At 34.7% G+C, this 22,740-nt stretch overlaps 1 protein-coding gene across 1 annotated transcript; it reads right to left on the bottom strand.

The window, feature by feature from the left end:
• Window positions 1-663: 663 nt before the first annotated feature.
• Window positions 664-22,156, bottom strand: LOC123559646 (uncharacterized). The gene is made up of 6 exons (XM_053516827.1): window positions 22,079-22,156; window positions 13,853-13,978; window positions 10,216-10,339; window positions 6,474-6,574; window positions 5,937-6,116; window positions 664-4,233 (listed from the first exon to the last, which is right to left on the bottom strand). The coding sequence occupies exons 1-6, from the start codon at window positions 22,154-22,156 to the stop codon at window positions 4,189-4,191; spliced, it is 654 nt and encodes a 217-aa protein (XP_053372802.1). The 3' UTR covers window positions 664-4,188.
• Between the last annotated feature and the right edge of the window lie 584 nt (window positions 22,157-22,740).

Below are 22,740 nucleotides of genomic sequence, written 5' to 3'. Positions count from 1 at the left end.
CAAGGTTATCATTCTGACCAATATTCATGAAGATAAATTGAAAAATACCACCTCTATCGTATACACAAGGTTTTTCTTTGATTTGACCTAGTGACCTAGTTTTGACCCGAGATGACCCATTTTCGAACTCGGCCTAGATTTCATCAAAGTTATCATTCTGACCAATATTCATGAAGATTAAATGAAAAATACAGCCTCTATCGCATACACAAGGTTTTTCTTTGATTTGACCTAGTGACCTAGTTTTTGACCCGAGATGACCCATTTTCGAACTCGACCTAGATTTCATCAAAGTTATCATTCTGACCAATATTCATAAAGATTAATTGAAAAATACAGCCTCTATCGCATACACAAGCTAAATGTTGACAGACGACGGATGACAGACGACAGACGCCAGACGACGGACATCGAGCGATCAGAAAAACTCACCTGAGCAAAATATATCCCTCCTTTTTTGAACATTCAACAAAGACATATAAATCTGCTGATGGCAGGAGGAAGTGATTTCTGCCGAAACAGCCCCAGAAACTCACTTGTTTAGAGGTATAATTAGTGAGACCAGGACATCAATGTCACCAGAAAATACATAATATCCAGCAGGTCTATCAAGTATGACTGGAGAAAAAATGTTTGGACCACAAGCGATAACAAACACCTATGAAGAGAAAACATTTATCTATTCAAAGAAAGTAATTTTAACAGAATCATTGAAACAAGTAAGGAAATTATATAATATATAACCAACAAAGATAAAAAATATCATAACATTACAATGAAGTATATACATAGCTATAGCTGTGTAAGAAAATCACTTTCAATTAAATTATAGCCTTCATATAAACATGGGAAACTAGCAAGCCTTCTATGGGGTATTTCTGAATATATTTGTTTGACGTACTGAAAAAACAAAAACAACTATAAATGTGATTTTGGTTGTCCGTTAATAAAATAAGAGGGAATATTAGGTAAAGGCTACAGCAGATTTAAGAAATCTTTGTCACTATTTCCAAAAGTGTTTATATGTTTAAAGTACATGCTAAAGTTAAGATTTGAAAAAAAAACTAATTTAAGATAAAGCTGAGAACAGAAATCAGATACCTAAATGGCACAAATATAATTTTTGGCCCAATCCTAAATGTTTCTGGCCTTGGAGAATTTTATTTTCAATTTTTTAACAAAAAGATGCAAAACTGCACTTTTTATGTTTTAAACCTGGCCAGTGATATTAGAGATCAACTTACTGATGCTCTAAAGGCATAACCCCCTTATTTGCATTCATTTTTTAACACAAAAATAATATCTGAAAAGTCTTGAATAAAAAAAAAATTAAAAAAAAAAGAATTTTTCCAACCTACCTACCCTAATTTTTTTGAGCATGTTACCAAAAACAAAGATTTTTTTTAATCATTCAATTTCTGTGGTATGCTGTCACTGAATGCAGAATGTCAGAAAGCCTTTGAAAAAGAACCTCTCAATAAACAAATAACAAAGACTGAAATGTTTGCGATTCTATTGACAGTGTAACATTTCCATAAACCACACCTGAAATGTTGTCCTTGTCATTTCTTATAAAATAATGGTACATGGTACAAAAATACAAAAAAATGGATTTCCTAGAACAATTAGGAGTGACACCGTTAGTAACCTAAAGAGATACAAAGAAAAAAAAAACATTGACCTGCATCCTCTCTTTCAATATAATTAACATCTGTAAAAAAGATTGGCTCTTTACCTTGCAATAAACACAAGTACAAAACAGACTAGTAATATAAACAAACAAAAGTAAACAATAAACAAAGTTCAGCGCCACAATTCTGTATATTACTTCAAACTTCTACACAACCAGTTTACAAGGAATGTGTTGGTTAAGTATATCAAAGTTCTATTTACTAAATGAAATGTCACAGTCTTCCAATGTTTTAATAATTTTGGCATATACACCTACTGTGAAAATCATAAAAATGATGGACTAAGAGCTCGACCAATACAGAAAAAGTAAAAAATGACAGTTTTTACTTTGGCAGGTCAAACAAGTGCCAACACAAGAGCTGTGTTCTTATTCTTCCCTTTGAAGGAATCCAGCTAACATATGTACCTGTCCTATAAGAAAGTGCTTTTTCTTAGAAAGTGTACATAATTTTCTTAGGAGAAAATGTATGTAGTTTCACTAACTTCTTAAGGATTAACTGCACATACTTCTATGGAGAAAAGGTAAATATTGTCTTGCACAACTTTGCAGTAAAACTGTTTATTATATATGTGTTTCTTCTGCTTAGAAAAACAAAAGATTTTAGCAAAGATAAAATACTGTAAAGGTTGAGGTAATTAACTATAAACTAGAGCTATCACTGAAGGTGATTAATACTCCAAGATGCCAGTTTGAAATGTTTTGACCTTGACCTTGGACCTACAAACATGCTTTGTGCATTCTTGAAAACTGCACTGGCGTTTCCGATGATTTTACCCATGCCAGCAAAACCAATCTGGCAACCGGGGCATTCCAGATGTCTCGCATGCTGTTAATCACAACTTACGATTTGTGCGGTGATAAAAAGCAAGTACCTCTATTGTTGCTCTTCATTCCTTATGCAATATAACTCTATTCAAAATAAGTTTTTAATGGAAAAAACATGATGTTACATTACAGATGACAAAATATTAAGATGTCATTTCTGTTTACAGACTTTAATTTCCCTTGCTTTTTTTAAATACACCACTGTAAGAAAGAGTGTTTCAAAGGAAGTTTTTCCTTTTACTTTTTATAATATTTAATTTGGTAAAATATGGAATGCACAAAAATTAATCTACTCCTGGTTGAAAGCATAATGAGAAAGCATATAGGGTCTATTGTAATCAAAACTGTCTTTTTTTTTTTTTTTTACAAGACAAGACAGTTGTGCAGGAAGCTGTGAGTTTAAAATGGGCCAAAACTATACCAGTACACTTATAATTTATTGAATAATGCTATTCTACATAAATCATAATATTCATAAACATTATCTAAACTGTTAAAAAATGTGATGTCAGAAAACTACAACTATTAAAACCAATGAATATTGCCAAATAAATGAATGAATGCAGTGATCTGCAGTTTTTATAACTGAAACTATTAATCATGTTGCAGTCTATCTTGAGACTAAATTGCATACAGATGCTGACATTTCCTTCTTTCATCATTAACAAAATAATCAATGTTATCAACCTAACGCATTAATTGAAATCTACTTTTTGACACATCACTGTCATAATTCATTCACTGCAGCCATTTGATCAGATCGGTAAATGTACTTGTTAGATCAAGGTAATTCTCCAGGGAGGTGGGATTGTATAAGTGGCTTACACTGGGTGGCCCTGATACATTTAGAGAAATTAGACAGAGAAGGGGTTGCTATTACATATAATTTGTATCTAGGTGTATACAGTTTTTCTCTAAAAAATATCATTTTTGGGTAAAGAACATCGCGTTTAAATCCAAAACTCTTCAATACAAATACATTGTATGTTGCATGTTAGGTATGGGCATTGAGTTCAAATATAATTCAAATCAAAGATGAAAGGAAGACGGTATGTATTCAGACAGTTGCTTAAGTCAAAACCTTTATGTGTTCACATTTAACAATTATTTTCTGTCACTTCTAGGGAAATCCAGATATTTTTGCAAGAAATATATCCATGATTTATAAGACTATACATGAAGTTGTGAAAACATTTTACATACTGTGCAATCACAAATTGGTCCATCAAACTCCTGTCATTTTACATTGTCAATAATCTTTTTAAACAATGTCTATAAACTGTGAGAAATATATTATTGTTTTTACATTTTTTCAAAGGATTAATTTTTCATCTACTACTCCTTTATAGAAAGATGAACAAATGTGTTGAAATATAAAATGTTATTTCATGATGTTTCCTATAGTACTTGGCAAGGCACAGATATACGAAACATATATATCAATACAACTTAATTATCACAAAATGCGTCTCATCACATTAAACAGCCATCTTTTTTCAAAACATCCTTAATTCTAAAAGAAGTAATCAACATGACATAAATAATATAAAACTTTCTTAAATGTGAGTTGCAGGTAATTATTTACAATATGGTACATTGAGGTGGATGACATGAAGTTCATTGTCATTGTAACTGTTCATTCAGGCTTAGACAAGTGATGCTGGAGACACTCAACGCTTTGCTGCTGTGGTTGTAGCCACACCATATGGAGAATACTGAAATAACAAAGTAGAAAATACTTAATGCACAGAAATAACAATACAGACAAGAGCTGTTGGAAGGCAGCAACACCCAACTTTTCACCAGCATGAATGAATATAAGTCGAAAAAGGGACATATTTAAAAAAAATGCAAAACAGAGTCATGGATCCTGTACAATGTAAGTTCATCACAGTGAACAAGTTTATGAAGTTTCAATCCATTCCGATTAGTGGGTACTGAGATACCAGCTGACATACAAAAAACTTAACCAAAATCTGCTCAGTCGAAAAAGGGGCATAATTTTTCTTAAAAGCAAACCAGACTTATACAAAGTTAAGTCAGTTCTTCACAGTGAATAAGCGTGTGAAGTTTCAATCCATTCCCACAAGTGGTTACTGAGATACCAACTTACAAATAAAAACTTAACCAAATCCGGACACTGATGCTGACGAATGGGCGAGTTTAACAGCTCTACCTATTCTTTGCTAAAAATACTTAAACTAGAGCTGCTTTTGAGAAAAGCAAATGTCTCCCACAACTGCCTAATCATATGAATAGTTATGTATCTGAGTAAACCATGCACCAATACATGTATCACTGGCATCTGTGTACAGAGTGATGTTCGGTAATTCAAGGGCCATAATTCTGAAGAGTCTGGGCCGATTTGGCTAGTTATTCAACCTGGCCAAGGACTTATTGGCAAACACATTTTGTTCTTGTTAGGTGAAGATTTAATGAGAAATGTGATGAGAAAACTGAGGTCAGGTGATGTTTGAAGATGAGGAATGGTCACAGTTTACATGTATTAGTATCAATTCATTCTTGTAAGGGGTATTGATGCTAGACGAAATGGTCCCATTTGGTTAACCTCGTACGGAAGGACGGACGAACGGATGGACAGGACAATCACTATATGCCTCCCGCATCAGTAGATGCTGGGGGCATAAAAAGGCCAATTTTTAGTAATTCAAGGGCCATAATTCGGAAGTGCCTAGGCCGATTTGGCTAGTTATCTATCTTAGCCGAGGACATACTGGTAAAAACATTTTGTTAATGTTTGGTAAAAATCGGACGAGAACTGTTCAACTTAGAGTGCGGACAAGATTTCTGACACACACACACACACACACACAGACAGCAGTAAATCAATATATCTCTCACACCACTATGTGATGGGAGACATAATAACAGCTGAACCTGCCTTAGTGACCCCCTGTATTAAGCAGCAACTAGCTCTGCTAACTTCCCAAATTGTTTTTATCATAATGTGACTACAACAGCAACCTGCCTTAAGCAGTCATGTTATGTGGCTTGATTGTAAACAAAGATGCACGTCTCTCAATATATTCAATTTTAATCAAAAAGCCATAATTAACTCAGTGAAAAAAAATCCAGCCACAACACCCGTAAAATATGTGCAACTAGTTAACTTGGTACTGATTTTTCCTATAAAATTTAATTCAAATGCTGCTCAACAATGTATGAGAAATAAACTGGTTATTTGTGCACTCAGCTGTAAAGGAGAAATAGACTGTAGTATGTTACGCTAATGCAAATAAACTGGTTTTTTGCTCACGTGTATAGGTGAAACAGACTGGTATTTGCTCAACTGTATGAAGAAATAGACCGGTATTTGCTCTGTTGAATAATCACTTGGAATCAAAGATCACATGATTATCATGAAAAAAAAAAGGATCACAGATGTGAAAATACTTACTATAGGTCGTACACCAAACATGGAATGATCTTCCTTTCCAGTGGCTAGTGCTGCCTTCAGTTGTCCATTTGGCAAAATGCCAATATGTCTACCTCTCTCTTTCAAAGACTCAAGATGGATAAACTGTCCTCTCTGCATTAGCTGGAACTTTGTCTCTATACCATGCATTGTGCCTGGGGGCTGTAACATTAACAAAACCTTGTATTCTTAACTATTTGAAGCCCTTCCACTTAGTACAAGCTAATATACAAAAGCTTAAGCATTTTTTTAAGTTGAAAAAGGATGATTTTTTTGCAAGTTCAAAAGGGGAATAATTCATGTAAAATGTGAGCCAGAGTTATGAAACTTGTCATGTGAGGTTATCTCATGATACCAAAGATGTGTGGGGAATTTAAATGTATTTATTTAAAACATCCTAAAAACATGCTCTTTTCTGAGAATTTATATGGTGTCTCAGAAGATGGACACAGGGTAATCACAACGGCTTATCTAGAGTACCATTTGCTCAGTTGAGCTATAATGTAAGTTATACTTTACCATTGGTATCACAACTGTGTTTCCATTAATTATTGCCAGGAAATTGTTGTTGTTGTGCAGTCTTACTTGGTTACTACCCTCATTCACAACTGTCCATGTTGCTGAAATTAAAACAGAAGGGTCATAAGGCTCTGAAGACGTTCACCTGACCTTGACCTTAAATAAATATCATGACACACTGTATCATTTAAATACAATAATTTTGTTTAGTGCAAAAAAAATCCTAAAACATTCAGCCCAAAATATAAAAGACAGGACCCTTGCAAGAAAGATAAATTCAAGAAAACCCATTTGTATAACTCAATGTATTTGACCACGTTTAGTAAACATCCATCAAGCAGTTTCTTAGAATTTTGGTTTAAAGGTTTACCTTTTTAAGCTCCAATGGCCCTTAAAAGCAGTCAAGCAAAATTACTTGAAAAGAACTTGAGGATGGTTCATCCAAGGATGCTACAAACCAAGTTTGGTGAAGATCCATCCAGAAGTCATGAGTAGAAATCATTGAAGGTTTTTCTATTTTTAGCTCTGGCGGCCAATAAAAGGAACAAAGGGAAACCATTTGAACAGCCTTGGGAGAGGTTTATGCAAAGATGCTAAGACTAAGTTTGGTGAAGATCCATTGATTTGTTCATGAGAAGAAGTTTTTTTTAAGGTTTTTCTTTTTAGCTCTAGCAACCTTTATAAGGGGCAAAGCAAAATAATATAAACAATCTTGAGAGAGGTCCATGCAAGGATGCTACAGAAAAAGTTTGAAGATACACCAAATGCTCCATGGGAAGATATAGTTTAAAGGTCTTTGTCTATTTCTAACTCTGACAGCCTCTAAAAAGGGCCAAGTAGAACCATCTTAAAACAAGAAATATGTCCATAGGACACAGATGCCCATGCTATGTGATAATAGGACAAAGAAGTGTGGGTCCTGTGAGTGATGGCGCTTTGATAATAGATCATGTACTTGATGATATGGATTAGAAAAGAAATTAACAAATGCTTTTCAATTTTGAAGGGGAAAATTAGTAAAACAAACTAATTCTTATGTATTTTCATAACATATATTCATTTTAATGAATTGGGTATTTGGAATTTTAATTGGAGTTCAGTACGCACACTGTATGAATTCAACTGGTTTTTTTTGCAACTTTAATTGCATTAATTCGCAAATGTGCAGCTTATCTGGAGCTGTGTAGGCGATTAGTAACACTTATTTAACTAATTGGCAGCTCTCAAACCGGTCTCTCTTCTGTAACAAGACCTGCCTCTGACAGGGCTCAGACCTTCAACCTCCAGGAAAGGTGCCTTATCCATTAGGCCACCGCAGCACTATATGTGCCTCCCCTCTTCCATTTAGGCAGAGGCCTAGAAATTGAGAGGGGTTCATACAAGAATGCTAAAATCATAGTCTGGTGAAGATGATCCATCCACTGGATTGTGACAATAAGTTTGTTATAGATTTTTTCCTCTACTTTAAGCTCTGGCAGCCCATAAAAGGGTGCAAGTTGAACTATTCTAATTTAGGGAGGTACATCAAAAAAAGTTCAGTGAAGATTCATCATGTGGCTTGTGAGGAGGTCATTAAGAAGGCCAAACAGAACCATTTGCACAAATCTAAGAGAGGATGCTAGAAACAAAGTTTGTTGAAGATCCATCTTAGTGAGCTAAGTTTTTATGAAGGTCTTTCACTTTTAAGTCTGACTGCCACTGAGAGGGATCAAATTAAACCATTTAAGGAGGTAGGTTACCTTGTTACAAGGGTAAATTCAAATTAGTTGAACCACAGCATCTTTTTGTATTTCGTGTAATATGAAGATTTAACTGCTAAAATCTCAGTTTCATTTGTCTCTGTCCCTTCAAGTTCAATTTTTATCCAGGTTTGAAGAACATGACCCTCCAAAGGTATTTCATATTGAAAGAAGAAGGAAAATACGGATATTTAACACTTTTCAGTGTATTTTAGTTTCATTGATATCCGTAGAAGTCAGCATAATCTATAATTTCACTTGTATGCACGTTAGCTTTCTAATATAAGCTTAAAATGTATATGTCGCAGGGCTCGTGTTTCCATGGTAACGCATTTTCTCTCATTTTTAAACAACTATGTATAAAACTAGGGGTTTTCGACGGCTTCAGTGCCATTCTGTTAATGACCAACATGGAATATTTGGGAAATATTATTAGCAAAATACCAAGCACTATACAAGGTACCCTATTTTTTTAAAGTTTAAAGTAACCATGGCAACAGAGATGTTTAAAATGGCTTATATCTTGCTTTTTGTCGCAATTTCTTATAAAATAATATTGAATAAGATTATCTTTCTAGTTGATGTAGCTTTAAAACATATTATTTCTAACGTAAGTTATATTTTCGTGTTATCTGCATTTATTCAAACAAATTTCTAAGCTTAGAATACTTACAGCAGTACCCCTCGTCTGGCATTTTTCATGGAAAAATCGTTCAGCATGCTACTATTATTCTCATGGATATTGTTGAAATGAAAATAAAAAGCCGAAGCTGTGTTTCTTAAATAGACTAGTGTCAATGCTTTTGAATTTTACATTTAGATACATAGGTCACGGGCTTCGTTTCCATGGTAACATCAATTCAATTCAAGAAACCACAATTTTCTACTGAAATCTGAACAATTTTAGATCTTAGTTTTAGTATATAAGTAACAAATTATCAACGGAACCTGAAAAATAGGTATTACAAATCAAACTTCTAGATTTTTTATTTGAAAATGGCCGTAACAAGTAACCTCTCACCCAACTATATTCCAAATAACATTTGTTACCATCATCCATTTTCTTACATTCGGCATAACATTTCAATATAACTACATAAAAGAAGCAAAATATTGATTATTATTCAGAGCAAAAGACTCATAAAAAATATTTCAGCAAATAATGGTTATTTGAAAATAGTTTGAATAAAGAAAATGCACAGAATTACGTACTTTCAAGATAAAAGCTATTAATTTTGCGCGGTAACTGACACGTAACGTCATGACGTCAATGACGTCATTTTAAGGCAACACTGTTTTGAAGCATTTCTGCGGCAATTTAGCCATTATTTCTGCATTATTAAACCATAAAGCGTCAGATCGAAGACAGGTCTATGATTTGTTTTCAGAAGAATGAATATACAAACACATTTAGTTTGTCGTAAACATCGTCATAAATTGTCACGTTAGCTTCCGGTTGGACATGCGCACATACAAATATGAAGGTAACCTACCTCCTTAAGCAAAAGTGAGAGAGGTCCATACAAGGATGCTACAGACCAAGTCTGGCATTTGGCAAGAAATTTCAAGTCAAAATTATGATGCAGGGTGATGGACAACAGATGCCAGACCACTCACCTATATCGACAGCTCACCCTGAACAAACTTCTGGTGAGTTAGAAAGGATCGATAACATGTAAATGAACTGATCAGGAAATTAAGTTACTGTACTGAAGTTTGCCTATTTATAAACTGTGAAATCATTATCACTTCTAAGGGGGACATGTAGAGAGACGTTTTTCTATTACATTAAATCTTTCTACAAGTAATTAACATATCAATATATTTTTTTTGGGGGGAGGGGAGGAGGGTTACATGTCATACACCAAATTTAGGTAACGTGGTAGCACTCTGGTTTTTCCAACTAGAGGAAACCAAAGACCTTCTGTACATCAATTTTCTCACATCAAAACAAACGACATTTTGGGTGAACATATTTGATATGAAGGAAACAAAGAAGTTACCATTTGGAGCACCATCCTGTCCCAGTCCATCAACAACAAGGGATGCTGGCCCCTGCAGTATCTCCAGGTTCCGACCGCTGCTGCGGGAAACCAGCTGTATCACATTGCCAGACTGGAACAAGTTCTGTAAGAATACATCAATGTCTATATGTTTATAGGCCACAGCAATGTTCTTAATCTTGTTTCAGCTTTAAATGTGTTGATTTAAAGTATAAATATGTTAAAGAGAAACTTAAGACTTAAATTTACGTACATACAAATGAAAGATCTGAATCTAGTTTAGTTTATCTACTTAATAATCAAAAGTTAAGTGTAAGTAAAATGACTCATAAAGCTATTACATATTGAGAAAGATACTTGTTCATATTATGTAGTACAAACACACATATTTTCATTTTCCTAAGAATGACAAGAATTAAAACATAAAATTTGAATGTCAAATCCAGATTGAAATGTACATTTTGTTTATTATTCAAAAGTATCTACACATAAATATGTAAACTTTTTTAAAAGAATGTCAAACCTGCAAAGTCAATTTTTAAAGCATATAATATCCACTAAAGGCTCTTATACTACCAAAAATATCAGGAATAAAGATCATTCTTTTTTAAAATTCAGGAGAAATAACTCTGATACTACTAGGTTGTTTTAAAAAACATCTGTTGTTAAATGTTCATATTAGTGCAAACAAATATTTAAACCAAATTTCAACTGAGTGTGACTTTAAACCATTAGAAAAATATAGCACAAGATGGACAAAAACGACATTTTTACTCTACTGAAGAGCAACAACTCTGGTATTATCTATAAAATCCCTGCTGTATTACATGGAATTCATTTTACAGTCTATACAAAAACATCTACATATAAAAGTAACTAAAGCAGATATAAACAAGAGCTGTCTCCATAGGATGACATATGCCCCCGATGGCACTTTGAATGAGTAGTTATGGCCTATGTTAGAGTTTAGGACCTTTGACCTACAGAGCTGGGTCTTGCGCGCGACACGTCGTCTTACTGTGTCACACATTCCTGCGTAGTTATTTTAAAATCCATGCATGAATGACAAAGATATGGACCGGACACGCCCATCAATGCACTATCATGAAAAATGACCTTTAACGTCTAAGTGTGACCTTGACCTTTGAGCTACGGTCCTGGGTCTTGCGCGCGACACGTCGTCTTACTGTGGTACACATTCATGCCAAGTTATTTGAAAATCCATCCATGGTTGACAAAGATATAGACCGGACACGCCCATCAATGCACTATCCTTTAAAGTCTAAGTGTGACCTTGACCTTTGAGCTACGGACCTGGGTCTTGCGCGCGACACGTCGTCTTACTGTGGTACACATTCATGCCAAGTTATTTGAAAATCCATCCATCGATGACAAAGATATGGACTGGACACGCCCATCAATGCACTATCCTTTAATGTCCAAGTGTGACCTTGACCTTTGAGCTACAGACCTGAATCTTGCGCGCGACACGTCGTCTTACTGTGGTACACATTCATGCCAAGTTATTTGAAAATCCATCCATCGATGACAAAGATATGGACCAGACATGCCCATCAATGCACTATCCTTTAATGTCCAAGTGTGACCTTGACCACTGAGCTATGGACCTGGGTCTTGCGCGCGACACATCGTCTTACTGTGGTACACATTCATGCCAAGTCATTTGAAAATTCATCCATCGATGACAAAGATATGGACCGGACACGAAAATTGCGGACAGACTGACAGACCGACAGACGGTTCAAAAACTATATGCCTCCCTTCGGAGGCATAAAAATGTATACTAAAAGACAGATATCAGCAAAAATGATCATTTTCCACCAAATCAATGGCAACAGCTGATTCACACAAAATCTGCAGATCGGCAGATATTAGTGAATACTCTTACCAAAAATCAACTTACCAAGTTATGGCTAGACAAATAGAAGGATAGACACAAGCACAGGCACTGCTAAATCAATGTATATTCTTTGCTTTTCACATAAAACATACAGTAATTTTGCAAAATGACACTTTGTTGGATCCAATGAAACCGAGTAATGACTGTTAATAACATCAAATATGTAATTTTAACATTTTAATTATTTTAACTGTGCTATGCAATGTATGTTTGGTAAGTATACTGAATCTTTAACTTTGTATATGTTAAGGCTTTGATTCTTGAAGCAAAAAAGAAAAAGTGAATGAGCCATATTTTTCAGTAATGTTAGTAAAATTGTGAAAAAGAAGTTAGTAACAAGAGACGGCAGTATTGCCAGGCAACAGAGATCTCTACTGGTAAGGGCTCTGCAGTTTTTCTACTGAAAATATACTTGAATATGTATAAATCCTTTAAAACAGCCAGCATGATTGCTAAATACTTATCCACTCCTTTTATTTATTTCCATGAATTGATAGTACTTCAATTAATAGTACAGAATGAATATAAGCTGAATTTGCCTTAGAAGTCACCTGCAGTAAGCAGCCAGTCAGCTAACTTCCAAATGGACATTTTGTTCTAATTTCAACTCTTCTTAAACAGCCACCTGCTTTAAGCAGCTAGATAATAAAGGTATAAGTTGAATTTGGGGTAATAGGGAATTAATATTCATAAATGAAATATCCTCTTAAAATCATTAATTTATAAATGGAAGTAGTTCTGGTTATGAAAACACTTTGTAAAGTCTCATATATACTAAAAATATCGTTTTTAACATTTTATTATAAGAAATTAGGTTTAAGACATATTATGCTCTTGTATAAGACGTTTAACTGAAAATGCTAAAAATTCAGAAGAAGTCATCTTTGACCTAAATTCTTTGATCTCTAACTTTGACCTTGACCTTTGATTTAGAGGCTTAAGTCTTGCATGCAACATAATTATTGTCTTGTTCTGGTGAATGTTTGTGCCAAGTTATTATAATATTCATCCATGGATGAAAACTTAAATGTCCAGACAAGAAAAATGATCTAAAATCTTTGCATTCCGAGTGTGACCTTGACCTTTAAGAAGGGGTCTGGATTTTGCATTGTTACATGAATGGGGAACATGTGTGCCAAGTGAAATCAAAATCCCTTGATGGGTGGCAATTATTGACTGGACATGAAATAGACCCCGATTACCTTTGACATTCAGGAGTGAACTTGACCTCTAAGCTACATGTCTAGGGTTGTCATTTGTGCCAAGTGATATTAAAATCTTTTGATGGATGGCATTTTTATGGACTAGACAAGAATGTATCAGAATGATGGAGACTAGACAACACTTAGGTGCAAACTGCAAACCTATACTAGTAGTTCCAGAAAATGGTTTTAAACCAGTAGGAGACAAACAGCACTTCGAATGACTGGTAAAATAGATCTTTTCTTCAAATGGAATATCTCTTTTACTTATCTCCTGTAACTTCAAAAGAGAATCAGCTTTAAGAGTGTCAACAAACCAGTCAGAAAAATTTATGTGAGGCTTTATGTTCGAACCCCACAATGGTCATGATTACAACTCTCTATATATTACAGCTTCACAATACACTCCTTCACAAGATACTCCCTCTGACTGATACTCCCTTGGGAGTCATTGATATACGTTTTAAATATTCAACATGCATAAAAAGACAAATTTTGGGCATAATGCTTTTACCAAAATATTTCCTTGTGCTGTAGTAGCAAGACTTTTGTTGATCTGATCAGCAGTCCAGTCCACTTCCCGACTGATGGTTTTCCCTAACAAATTCAACTCATGTCCCAGCTGACCAAATAATCCACGCTAAAATTGGTAGTTTAATATTCTTTGTTACATTGAAAGATTATGAGTGCTCAGTAACACAGAAATAGTAAATATCTAGATCGTTATGCTCAGGTAAATGCAAAAAAGGGTTCAGAGGAAGTATGCAAAATATTCATACAAAATGTGTGTCCAAAAGACTCAGATGCCCCCCTTTACAGTCACTGCATGGTCGCATGTTACTTGTTAACGATTAATGCGTGACTCAGCAAACTTTCATATAATCTTCACTGTTCAGAGGTGAAAACTGGAAAACTCATCTCTACATTATCAGAGAAACAAGAGGACCATGATGGTCCTGAATCGCTCACCTATCTCCACATGACCCAGTGTTCAACTGAGTATGACATCGTTATTTCTATTATTTGACATAGTGACCTAGTTTTTGAGCACATGTGACCTAGATATCATCAAGATAAAAAATTCTGACCAATTTTCATGAAGATCCATTGAAAAATATGGCCTCTAGAGAGGTCACAAGGTTTTTCTATTATTTGACCTAATGACCTAGTTTTTGAAGGCACGTGACCCACTTTTAAACTTGACCTAGATATCATCAAGGTGAACATTCTCACCAATTTTCATGAAGATCTCGTGAAAAATATCACCTCTAGAGAGGTCACAAGGTTTTTCTATTTTTCGACCTACTGACCTAGTTTTTGACCGCACATGACCCAGTTATGAACCTGACCTAGATATCACCAAGCTGAACATTCTCACCAATTTTCATGAAGATCCATTGAGAAATATGGCCTCTAGAGAGGTCATAAGGTTTTTTTCTATTTTTAGACCTACTGACCTAGTTTTTGACCCCACGTGACCAAGTTTCGAATCTGATTTAGATATCATCAAGATGAACATTCTGACCAATATTCATGAAGATCTCATGAAAAATATGGCCTCTAGAGAGGTTACAAGGTTTTTCTATTTTTAGATCTACTGACCTAGTTTTTAACCCCACGTGACCCAGTTTCGAACTTGACCTAGATATCTTCAAGGTAAATATTCTGACCAATTTTCATGAAGATCCATTGAAAAATATCACCTCTAGAGAGGTCACAAGGTTTTTCTATTTTTAGACCTACTGACCTAGTTTTTGACAGCACAGGACCCAGTTTCGAACTTGATCTAGATATCATCAAGGTGAACATTCTGACCAATTTTCATGAAGATCCATTGAGAAATATGGCCACTAAGAGAGGTCACAAGGTTTTTCTATTTTTAGATCTACTGACCTAGTTTTTGACCCCACATGACCCAGTTTCGAACTTGACCTAGATATCATCAAGGTGAACATTCTGACCAATATTCATGAAGATCTCATGAAAAATATGGCCTCTAGAGAGGTCACAAGGTTTTTCAGTTTTTAGATCTACTGACCTAGTTTTTAACCCCACGTGACCCAGTTTCGAACTTGACCTAGATATCATCAAGGTGAACATTCTGACCAATTTTCATGAAGATGCATTGAGAAATATGGCCTCTAGAGAGGTCACAAGGTTTTTCTATTTTTAGACCTAATGACCTAGTTTTTGACCCTACGTGACCCAGTTTCGAACTTGACCTAGATATCATCAAGGTAAACATTCTGACCAATATTCGTGAAGATCTCATGAAAAATATGGCCTCTAGAGAGGTCACAAGGTTTTTCTATTTTTAGACCTACTGACCTAGTTTTTGACCCCACGTGACCCAGTTTCGAACTTGACCTAGATATCATCAAGGTGAACATTCTGACCAATTTTCATGAAGATCTTGTGAAATATATGGCCTCTAGAGAGGTCACAAGGTTTTTCTATTTTTAGACTACTGACCTAGTTTTTGATGGCACGTGACCCAGTTTCGAACTTGACCTAGATATCATCAAGATGAAACATTCTGACCAACTTTCATAAAGATTCCATGAAAAATGTGACCTCTAGAGTGGTCACAAGCAAAAGTTTACGGACGCACGGACGCACGGACGGACGACGGACACCGCGCGATCACTAAAGCTCACCTTGTCACTTTGTGACAGGTGAGCTAAAAAAAAGGGTGAGAAATAATTTGCTAAAAACTTAACAGAAGATAAGATATCATTGTTTATTAATTCCTTTTATTTATAAAAAAAAGCTATCAATGTCTTCCACTGATTCTTTTACACAAACTGAGCATAACGACAGCTAACTGTAGTAAAAGATAACTGCAACTAAAAGAAACAAACAAAAGTTAGTCAACTCAGAGAAACCTGAACATTCTTTTGGTATCTTGATAACAAGTGAAGGCATGACCACAATTTTTTCTGATTTTTTAGCCTCTTTCAATGTATTCTACAATCTACACATTCATGGGACAGTGTCTCCATGCATCCATTTATAAAATTCAAGAAAATAAATGTCTGCATAGTAGACATTTTCTATGTTTCTTATCAAGCTTTATCTTCACAATTTTAAATAAATGTTCAGGTTTCTGAAGTGCCATATCTTATTCAGAAAACCAACACAGCACATCTTGAATTACCGTCACAGAAGGAATTTTAGATGCCTCCAATGAATTGTTGATCTGTTTTTCTGTCCAATCAACGCCTTTACATATTTGGCTACCCAATTTATCCAAGTCTCTACCCAGATCTCTACCTATTGAACCAACAGATCCAAAAAAACCTCTCTGCAAAGTACCAGTCATTTGACTTTATTTTAATTTAAAATATGTCACTGTAGCTGAATATTGAATATGTTTCACTTGTGGAGTGGCTTAATGTCACTCTTGGTAGTGTATTGCCTTCTCATCTAGAAGGCTGTCAAAATTCCGTGATGAACCTCTTTTATTTCTTTCTTTTCTTGTCAATGTTGGTAGAACTCTACTATTCTATTCCACTTGGTGCTCCAGAATATACTGACACCAGGAAACATTTGTTCAAATGTGATAATTGTTAGAAATGAAGAAACTTTAATTTAACAAGATCCTTATTGTAACATTATCCTAGAAAGCATCTCATACATTATTTCCTCCATTCATGGGAAGCTATCATATAGAGAGTATTAAATGAGTGTCTTTTCATAGTGAATTATTTCAACCAGTTTCAATTCAATGTGGAAAGGCACAAGTGAAATATTCTTTTGATAACATGTTAGATTTTCCTGCTTAAACATCAATCTTTCTTTTCCTATTACAGACCAAGACAATGCAATCAACATCTCCTTCACTTTAAAAAACAGTGTCAACTTCAAAGCTTTATTACACTTATCTAGTGTAATGCAAAATTATGTAATGGCTGTATTTTATTGTGGCTGATTTCTGCCATTTTGTGTTGGCGGGGCGAAAACACGACAACATGTAAAAAACCTAATTTGTTGAGTTTTTGTGTTGTTGTGTCAGCAGGGCGGAAACACAACATATTTTAAGCGAAAACTCGATGTTTAGAAGGCATCAACATGACAAATTTATGTATCGAGTTTTCGTGTTGGCGGGTATAAATATGTTGTGTTGGCACCCTTTATTTGTCGTGTTTTCACCCTGCCCACAGGACTTAAACACGACAAATACATAACTTCTCAATTTTTTATGTTTTCATCCCACCGACATGAAAACACACAAACTTGACAAGTAATGTATTTGTCGTGTTTTCTTGTCGGTGGGGTGAAAACACAAAAATTCGACAAATACCTAATTTGTCGAGTTTTCCTTCAGCGGGGCAAAAACGCAACAAATAAAGGGTGCCAACACAACATATTTATACCCGCCAACACAAAAAGTCGACAGATAAATCTGTCGTGCCGGCGCTCTCTAAACGTCGAGTTTTCGCACCGCTGACATGACAACACGAAAACTCAACAAATTAGGTGTTTTTTTTGTTGTTGTGTTTTCGCCCTGCCGATACGACAACACGACAAATACTTTTCTGACATCTCTTATGTAAGGTAGATTTATTCTGAAACCAGTGGCAAAGGGTTTTAAAGGCGTTTTTCTTTCTATTCGAAAGAACCGTCAATTCAGAATTTATTTATATTCACTAGAGCTGCATTAGAAGATCTCAGATTATAAAACAATACAACAATATGTCAGATGTCAGTTATTGTTTAAAGAATATGAAATGTATGTATAACAGACCCAGTTCCAAAAATATTACATTTGGGTGCGTTGAGCATCAACAGTTAAAGAATGAAGGCCCCATCGGCGAGCCGAGTGGGGTTAGGAAGTGGGTAACCCCTCATGTTAGGTAAGTCAGGGCATGTCCACCTGGAAATTGCTGAAATATATGAATAAAATGGTGGCCCCTGCTGCATTTTTTTGTGTCCAAATTTTGAGGTACGTGGGTTAATCCCCTCCTGCCGGTGGAATCACAGGGTCTCTCCCTTCTCAATTTTGAAATATAGGTACGAAATGTACGTGGTCCCTGCTGCATTTTTGTCCAAAATTGGAGGTACATGAGGGGGTCATGCCCTCCTATTTAGAGGGTCAGATGGTATTCCCACGGACATTTTTGAAATATAGAAATGCAATGGTGGCCTCTGGTGCATTTTTGGGTCTAAACTGTGAGAAAATATTATTTTGATATCGACGACCTTTGTCTTTCAATATCTTATTATGTAACAAAATGGTATTTGTTCGAAATATACATGGAACAAGTCAATTTTTATTCTTAAACTTATATTTACTAGCATGCAGTTATGTTGTGTTCAGTTCAGTAATTGTTGTTCGCATATTTAAAGGAAGGTGCCAAAGCAAAAACACTAAAACTCGACAAATAAGATATTTGTTGTGTTTTTGTGCCGGCGGGGCGAAAACATGAGAACTTGACAAATCGAGGGTTCAACGCAATAAGGGCGTAACTACATTTTTGAAAACTTTACAAGAGAAGAAAAAAACTACTTTGTTTTCTTCTGTGTTCAGTCACATACAAATTTACCAAAGTTTTTCACTTAATATTAGACATGTTATATGAAACATTAAACAACATGAATGAAATTTGACAAAATAACAGTATATTTTAAAATATTTGACTTAAGCCCTTATTGCATGATTTTTCATGTAAATCTGGAGTAATTATATTGCAAGATGGGCGTAAGTGGACTTACGCCTTTATTGCAGGAATTTTGTGTTGAAGTGGTAAAATTATGTCATGCAACAAGGTAGTATGTACAAAAAAGTAAATACAACTAAAGCTTACTAGCACTTTATACTCAGTTTAAATGAAACATTTACGAACATAATTGAAACTGAAGAATGTAACAGCCTATTTTAAAGCTATCAGATTAACAGCAAGATTTTTTTCATGTAAATCCGGAGAGATTGTATTGCAAAATTGGCAAAAGTGTTCTTTTGCAGTAAAAATCGATTAAAGTTTCGGTGAATTTAATATTTTTTTGTCACGTAAAATGTTATTAATATAACAACAGAATAGATCATAAAAAATAATTTGTCTGCATTTTCTTTAATTAAACTTAATATTACACATCTCATTTTTGTTCCTCCAGACCTGAATGAATATCTTTCTATTTGGCACTAATAAAGGTGAAACACAACAACAACAAAAAAACTTTAAAATAGCAAACGGTATATTGGGAGTCTATCAAATATCAAATGAACAAAATGAAATTGTCAGTCACTCTATTTCTTAAATTTCAGTCTTGCAAGCTTATCAAAGACAAATGACATTAAGGTATATCTGACAAAATGAAATCACCACAAAATTACTGGACATGACACACAGGAGATGGCTCGTTACCCTGCACAGTAACAGCATCTTTGCTGCATGTTATAACATGGCAATTTTCTTTGCCTGATTAATTAATAAACTGAAAACGGGGGAGAGGTAGTTAGTGGTTAAGGTGTCAACCGCTCATTCAGGGGGTTGTGGGTTTCAGCCCAACTGGGGTCACAACCATGACTCTCATATGACACCAGTATTGGATTTTCCAGAAGCAGACACAAGAGTGGTTCCAATGAAAAAAGATGTGTGTAATAAATATTGTTACCCATGATTTTCTAAGTTCAAAAGGGCATTATTCTTGCTCAAAAAAACATTTAAAATTACGGTACTAGCTTGCAGAGTTCAGCGATACCTGATTCAGCAAGAATTTAAGCAATAGCTTTGACTTTAAGGAGAAAAGTTGACTAAATGCAAAATTTAACTAAAAAAAAACAAACAAAAAAACTGATATTTTCCTATTCCAAAAGGGGCATGATTCTTGCCAAAAAGCAGGATGGAGTTTATGTTTCTGCTGTACATAGTCAGTTACTGATGTTGAACAAGTGTTGCCAGTTTTAAAGATGGCGGACACTGACCGCAGGACATTGACGCCTATCATGCGATGACACTAACTCATCTATTTTTAAAAACAAAATCAGATAAGCTAAAAAGCTTCGAATTTTACCAAACTGCATAATGTATTATTATGTTACTGAATAAGACAGTCAACTTAACATTTCAAAGAATGTATGCTGTATGTCTTAAGGCTGTGGCTGTTCACTGTAAAACATGCCTGAAGTACTGGCTTTGATGTATGACCCTTTTTTTGATTTTCTTTTTATTATTAAAGTAACTAAATTTTTTAAAAAGAATTTGCGAATTCTACCTCATTTTGAACTAATTTTGTTCTTTTGGGTGCCATACAACTAAAATTTTGGTACAGAATATTGAGGAGTTTTTCCTAGGTCCAGAGCCTTTCATGTATTTCACATTTCATTGAGGCACCTTCCCCTTTTATATGGATAATATAGAGTTTCACCTACTGTTTTCGTGGACTAATCTTTTTGCAAACTGTACCGAGTAAGCAGGCACAAGTGTAAAAATCTTCAAGTAATTGGTACTGCAATTTATTTGTTTTCAAGAAAATCTTTTTTTAACTCCCTGACAATTTTTCAGGCCAGAAAATGATTTTAAACCATGATACAACTTTAAAAGCCTGCATGGATATAGAACATGGACTTACTTCGACCTTGGTACAACTTTACAAAATTCAAGGAAAATTGAAATATTTCCTACCTTGATACACCTTTAAATATCTTTAGAAAGGATACACCTTTTAAAATCTTTAAGGATTTCAGAATATAGACTACTTTTATCATGATACACCTGAAGTCTTCAAGATAGAGTATAGTCCTTTTATAACTAGCCCAATTAATATTTTTAAACTGTTAATTTTGGATAAAATGTTAATATATTCATTTTTATTTTACGAGTATAGAAATCTTTACTATTGGCAAATAATTATTGTGGGGCAAAAGTACTGGCTTTCACTTTGAAAATGTATTGGGCTATTAGTGTATTACGTAGCAGTAAGATGAATGGGGGGTCTATCATTAACTGTAGCTAAATTTGATATTAACATATCCATTGCACACAGATGAATCTACCATTTGTAAGTACTGATCTTCATAAGCATAAAAAAGCTTTTCTTGACTTCAATGTCCATAAAAATGTGACATACTACATTTTAATTTAAGGGTCATGCATCAGGTTCAATGCCTTGATTACCTTATGATGTCTTCAGTTGTTATATTATGACATCACCAGAAATTATGATTACACAAGCCTGTAATGCAGGATAAGATATTAGACTCATGGATACTGTTTGCATGCATAAGCAGTAAGTCCAACTTACTTCCATATTGCGGCTTTAATCAATCAAGGCAATCTGAGATACGCCTTATTGCAATATCAAAATAATGATATAAATAACTGAAAAACATTGGTTTAAATTTTCAAGAATATAAATTAGGTCAAAATAAAGTGAAAAATCAAAAAAAGTGATTTTTGGTAAAATATGTAGATACGCCCCTATTGCGTTGAACCCTCGAAATAATGTATTTGTTGTGTTTCTGTGTCGGCGGGGCGAAAACATGACAAATAAAAGGCGCCAATATGACATTATTCATACCCGCCAACATGAAAACTCGACAAATAAATATGTTGTGTCGGCGCCCTCTAAACATCGTGTTTTCATGAAAATTTGTCGAGTTTTCGTGCTGTTGTGCTTTTGCCCCACCAACACGAAAACACGAAATGGCAGAAATCAGCCACCATAATATTCTGATCCCACAATGTCAAACATGTGATAATCGCTATTATTTTTTAAGAAACAAAGTTGACATACTTACAGAAGACTTAGTGACCACATGAGGCTGTCCCTGAACAATTGTAACATTCTGTAACAAAAAATAAATATTCACTATCATCTACATAGAAAAACATTACAGTAAAAAAATGTATTTGCAGCTCTGATTCTGTTTTATTAGATGAGAGAGATTTATTATAGGGCACAGCATATTTGTATCCTAAAATTGTCAGCAACACCCGGTATATCACAATGGAAGCTAACACTGAAATTGTTGCAGCACCATACCAGCCTTCTCTTGAAACCTGAACAGGAATATTTTACAAAATGATGCAAAAACTTAGCGAAGTTGTCTTCTTTAGATCTTTTTATTCTTACATATGTCATAATTCCTATTAATTGAATTAAGTAATGTATGTTATTGTTTTGTATGTCTAGACAGGAATAAACCACACCGGGAATACTGGCCATCTAACCTTATGTCAAGTTTCTTTTAATTCATTCTCTATTGTAGTTTTTAATGTCCAAACAAACAAGAGCTGTCACAGGAGACAGCGCGCTCGACTATTTCGATGCTGGATATATAGTGAAACTGGGCACATCTGAGGAAACTGGAGCTGTCACTGGAGTGTTTAATGACTCCAATGGCGGATATTGCACATAGCTTAAGTCTGTGTCAAAAATATTAAGTAATAAGAGAGGTAA

This window comes from Mercenaria mercenaria, chromosome 10 (genome assembly GCF_021730395.1).
Source record: "Mercenaria mercenaria strain notata chromosome 10, MADL_Memer_1, whole genome shotgun sequence".
In the NCBI taxonomy this organism is placed as follows: Eukaryota; Metazoa; Mollusca; class Bivalvia; order Venerida; family Veneridae; genus Mercenaria; species Mercenaria mercenaria.
This window is presented reverse-complemented; position numbering and strand designations above follow the sequence as displayed.

Excerpts from the sequence above, each read along its gene's own strand:
- LOC123559646 (XM_053516827.1), bottom strand. The coding sequence starts at position 22,156 with ATGATAGTGAATATTTATTTTTTGTTACAGAATGTTACAATTGTTCAG. Across the intron at positions 6,575-10,215 it reads ACAGGATGGTGCTCCAAATG|CAACATGGACAGTTGTGAAT; the intron begins GTAACTTCTTTG and ends TTTTAATTTCAG. Across the intron at positions 6,117-6,473 it reads ACACAGTTGTGATACCAATG|CCCCCAGGCACAATGCATGG; the intron begins GTAAAGTATAAC and ends TTAATGTTACAG.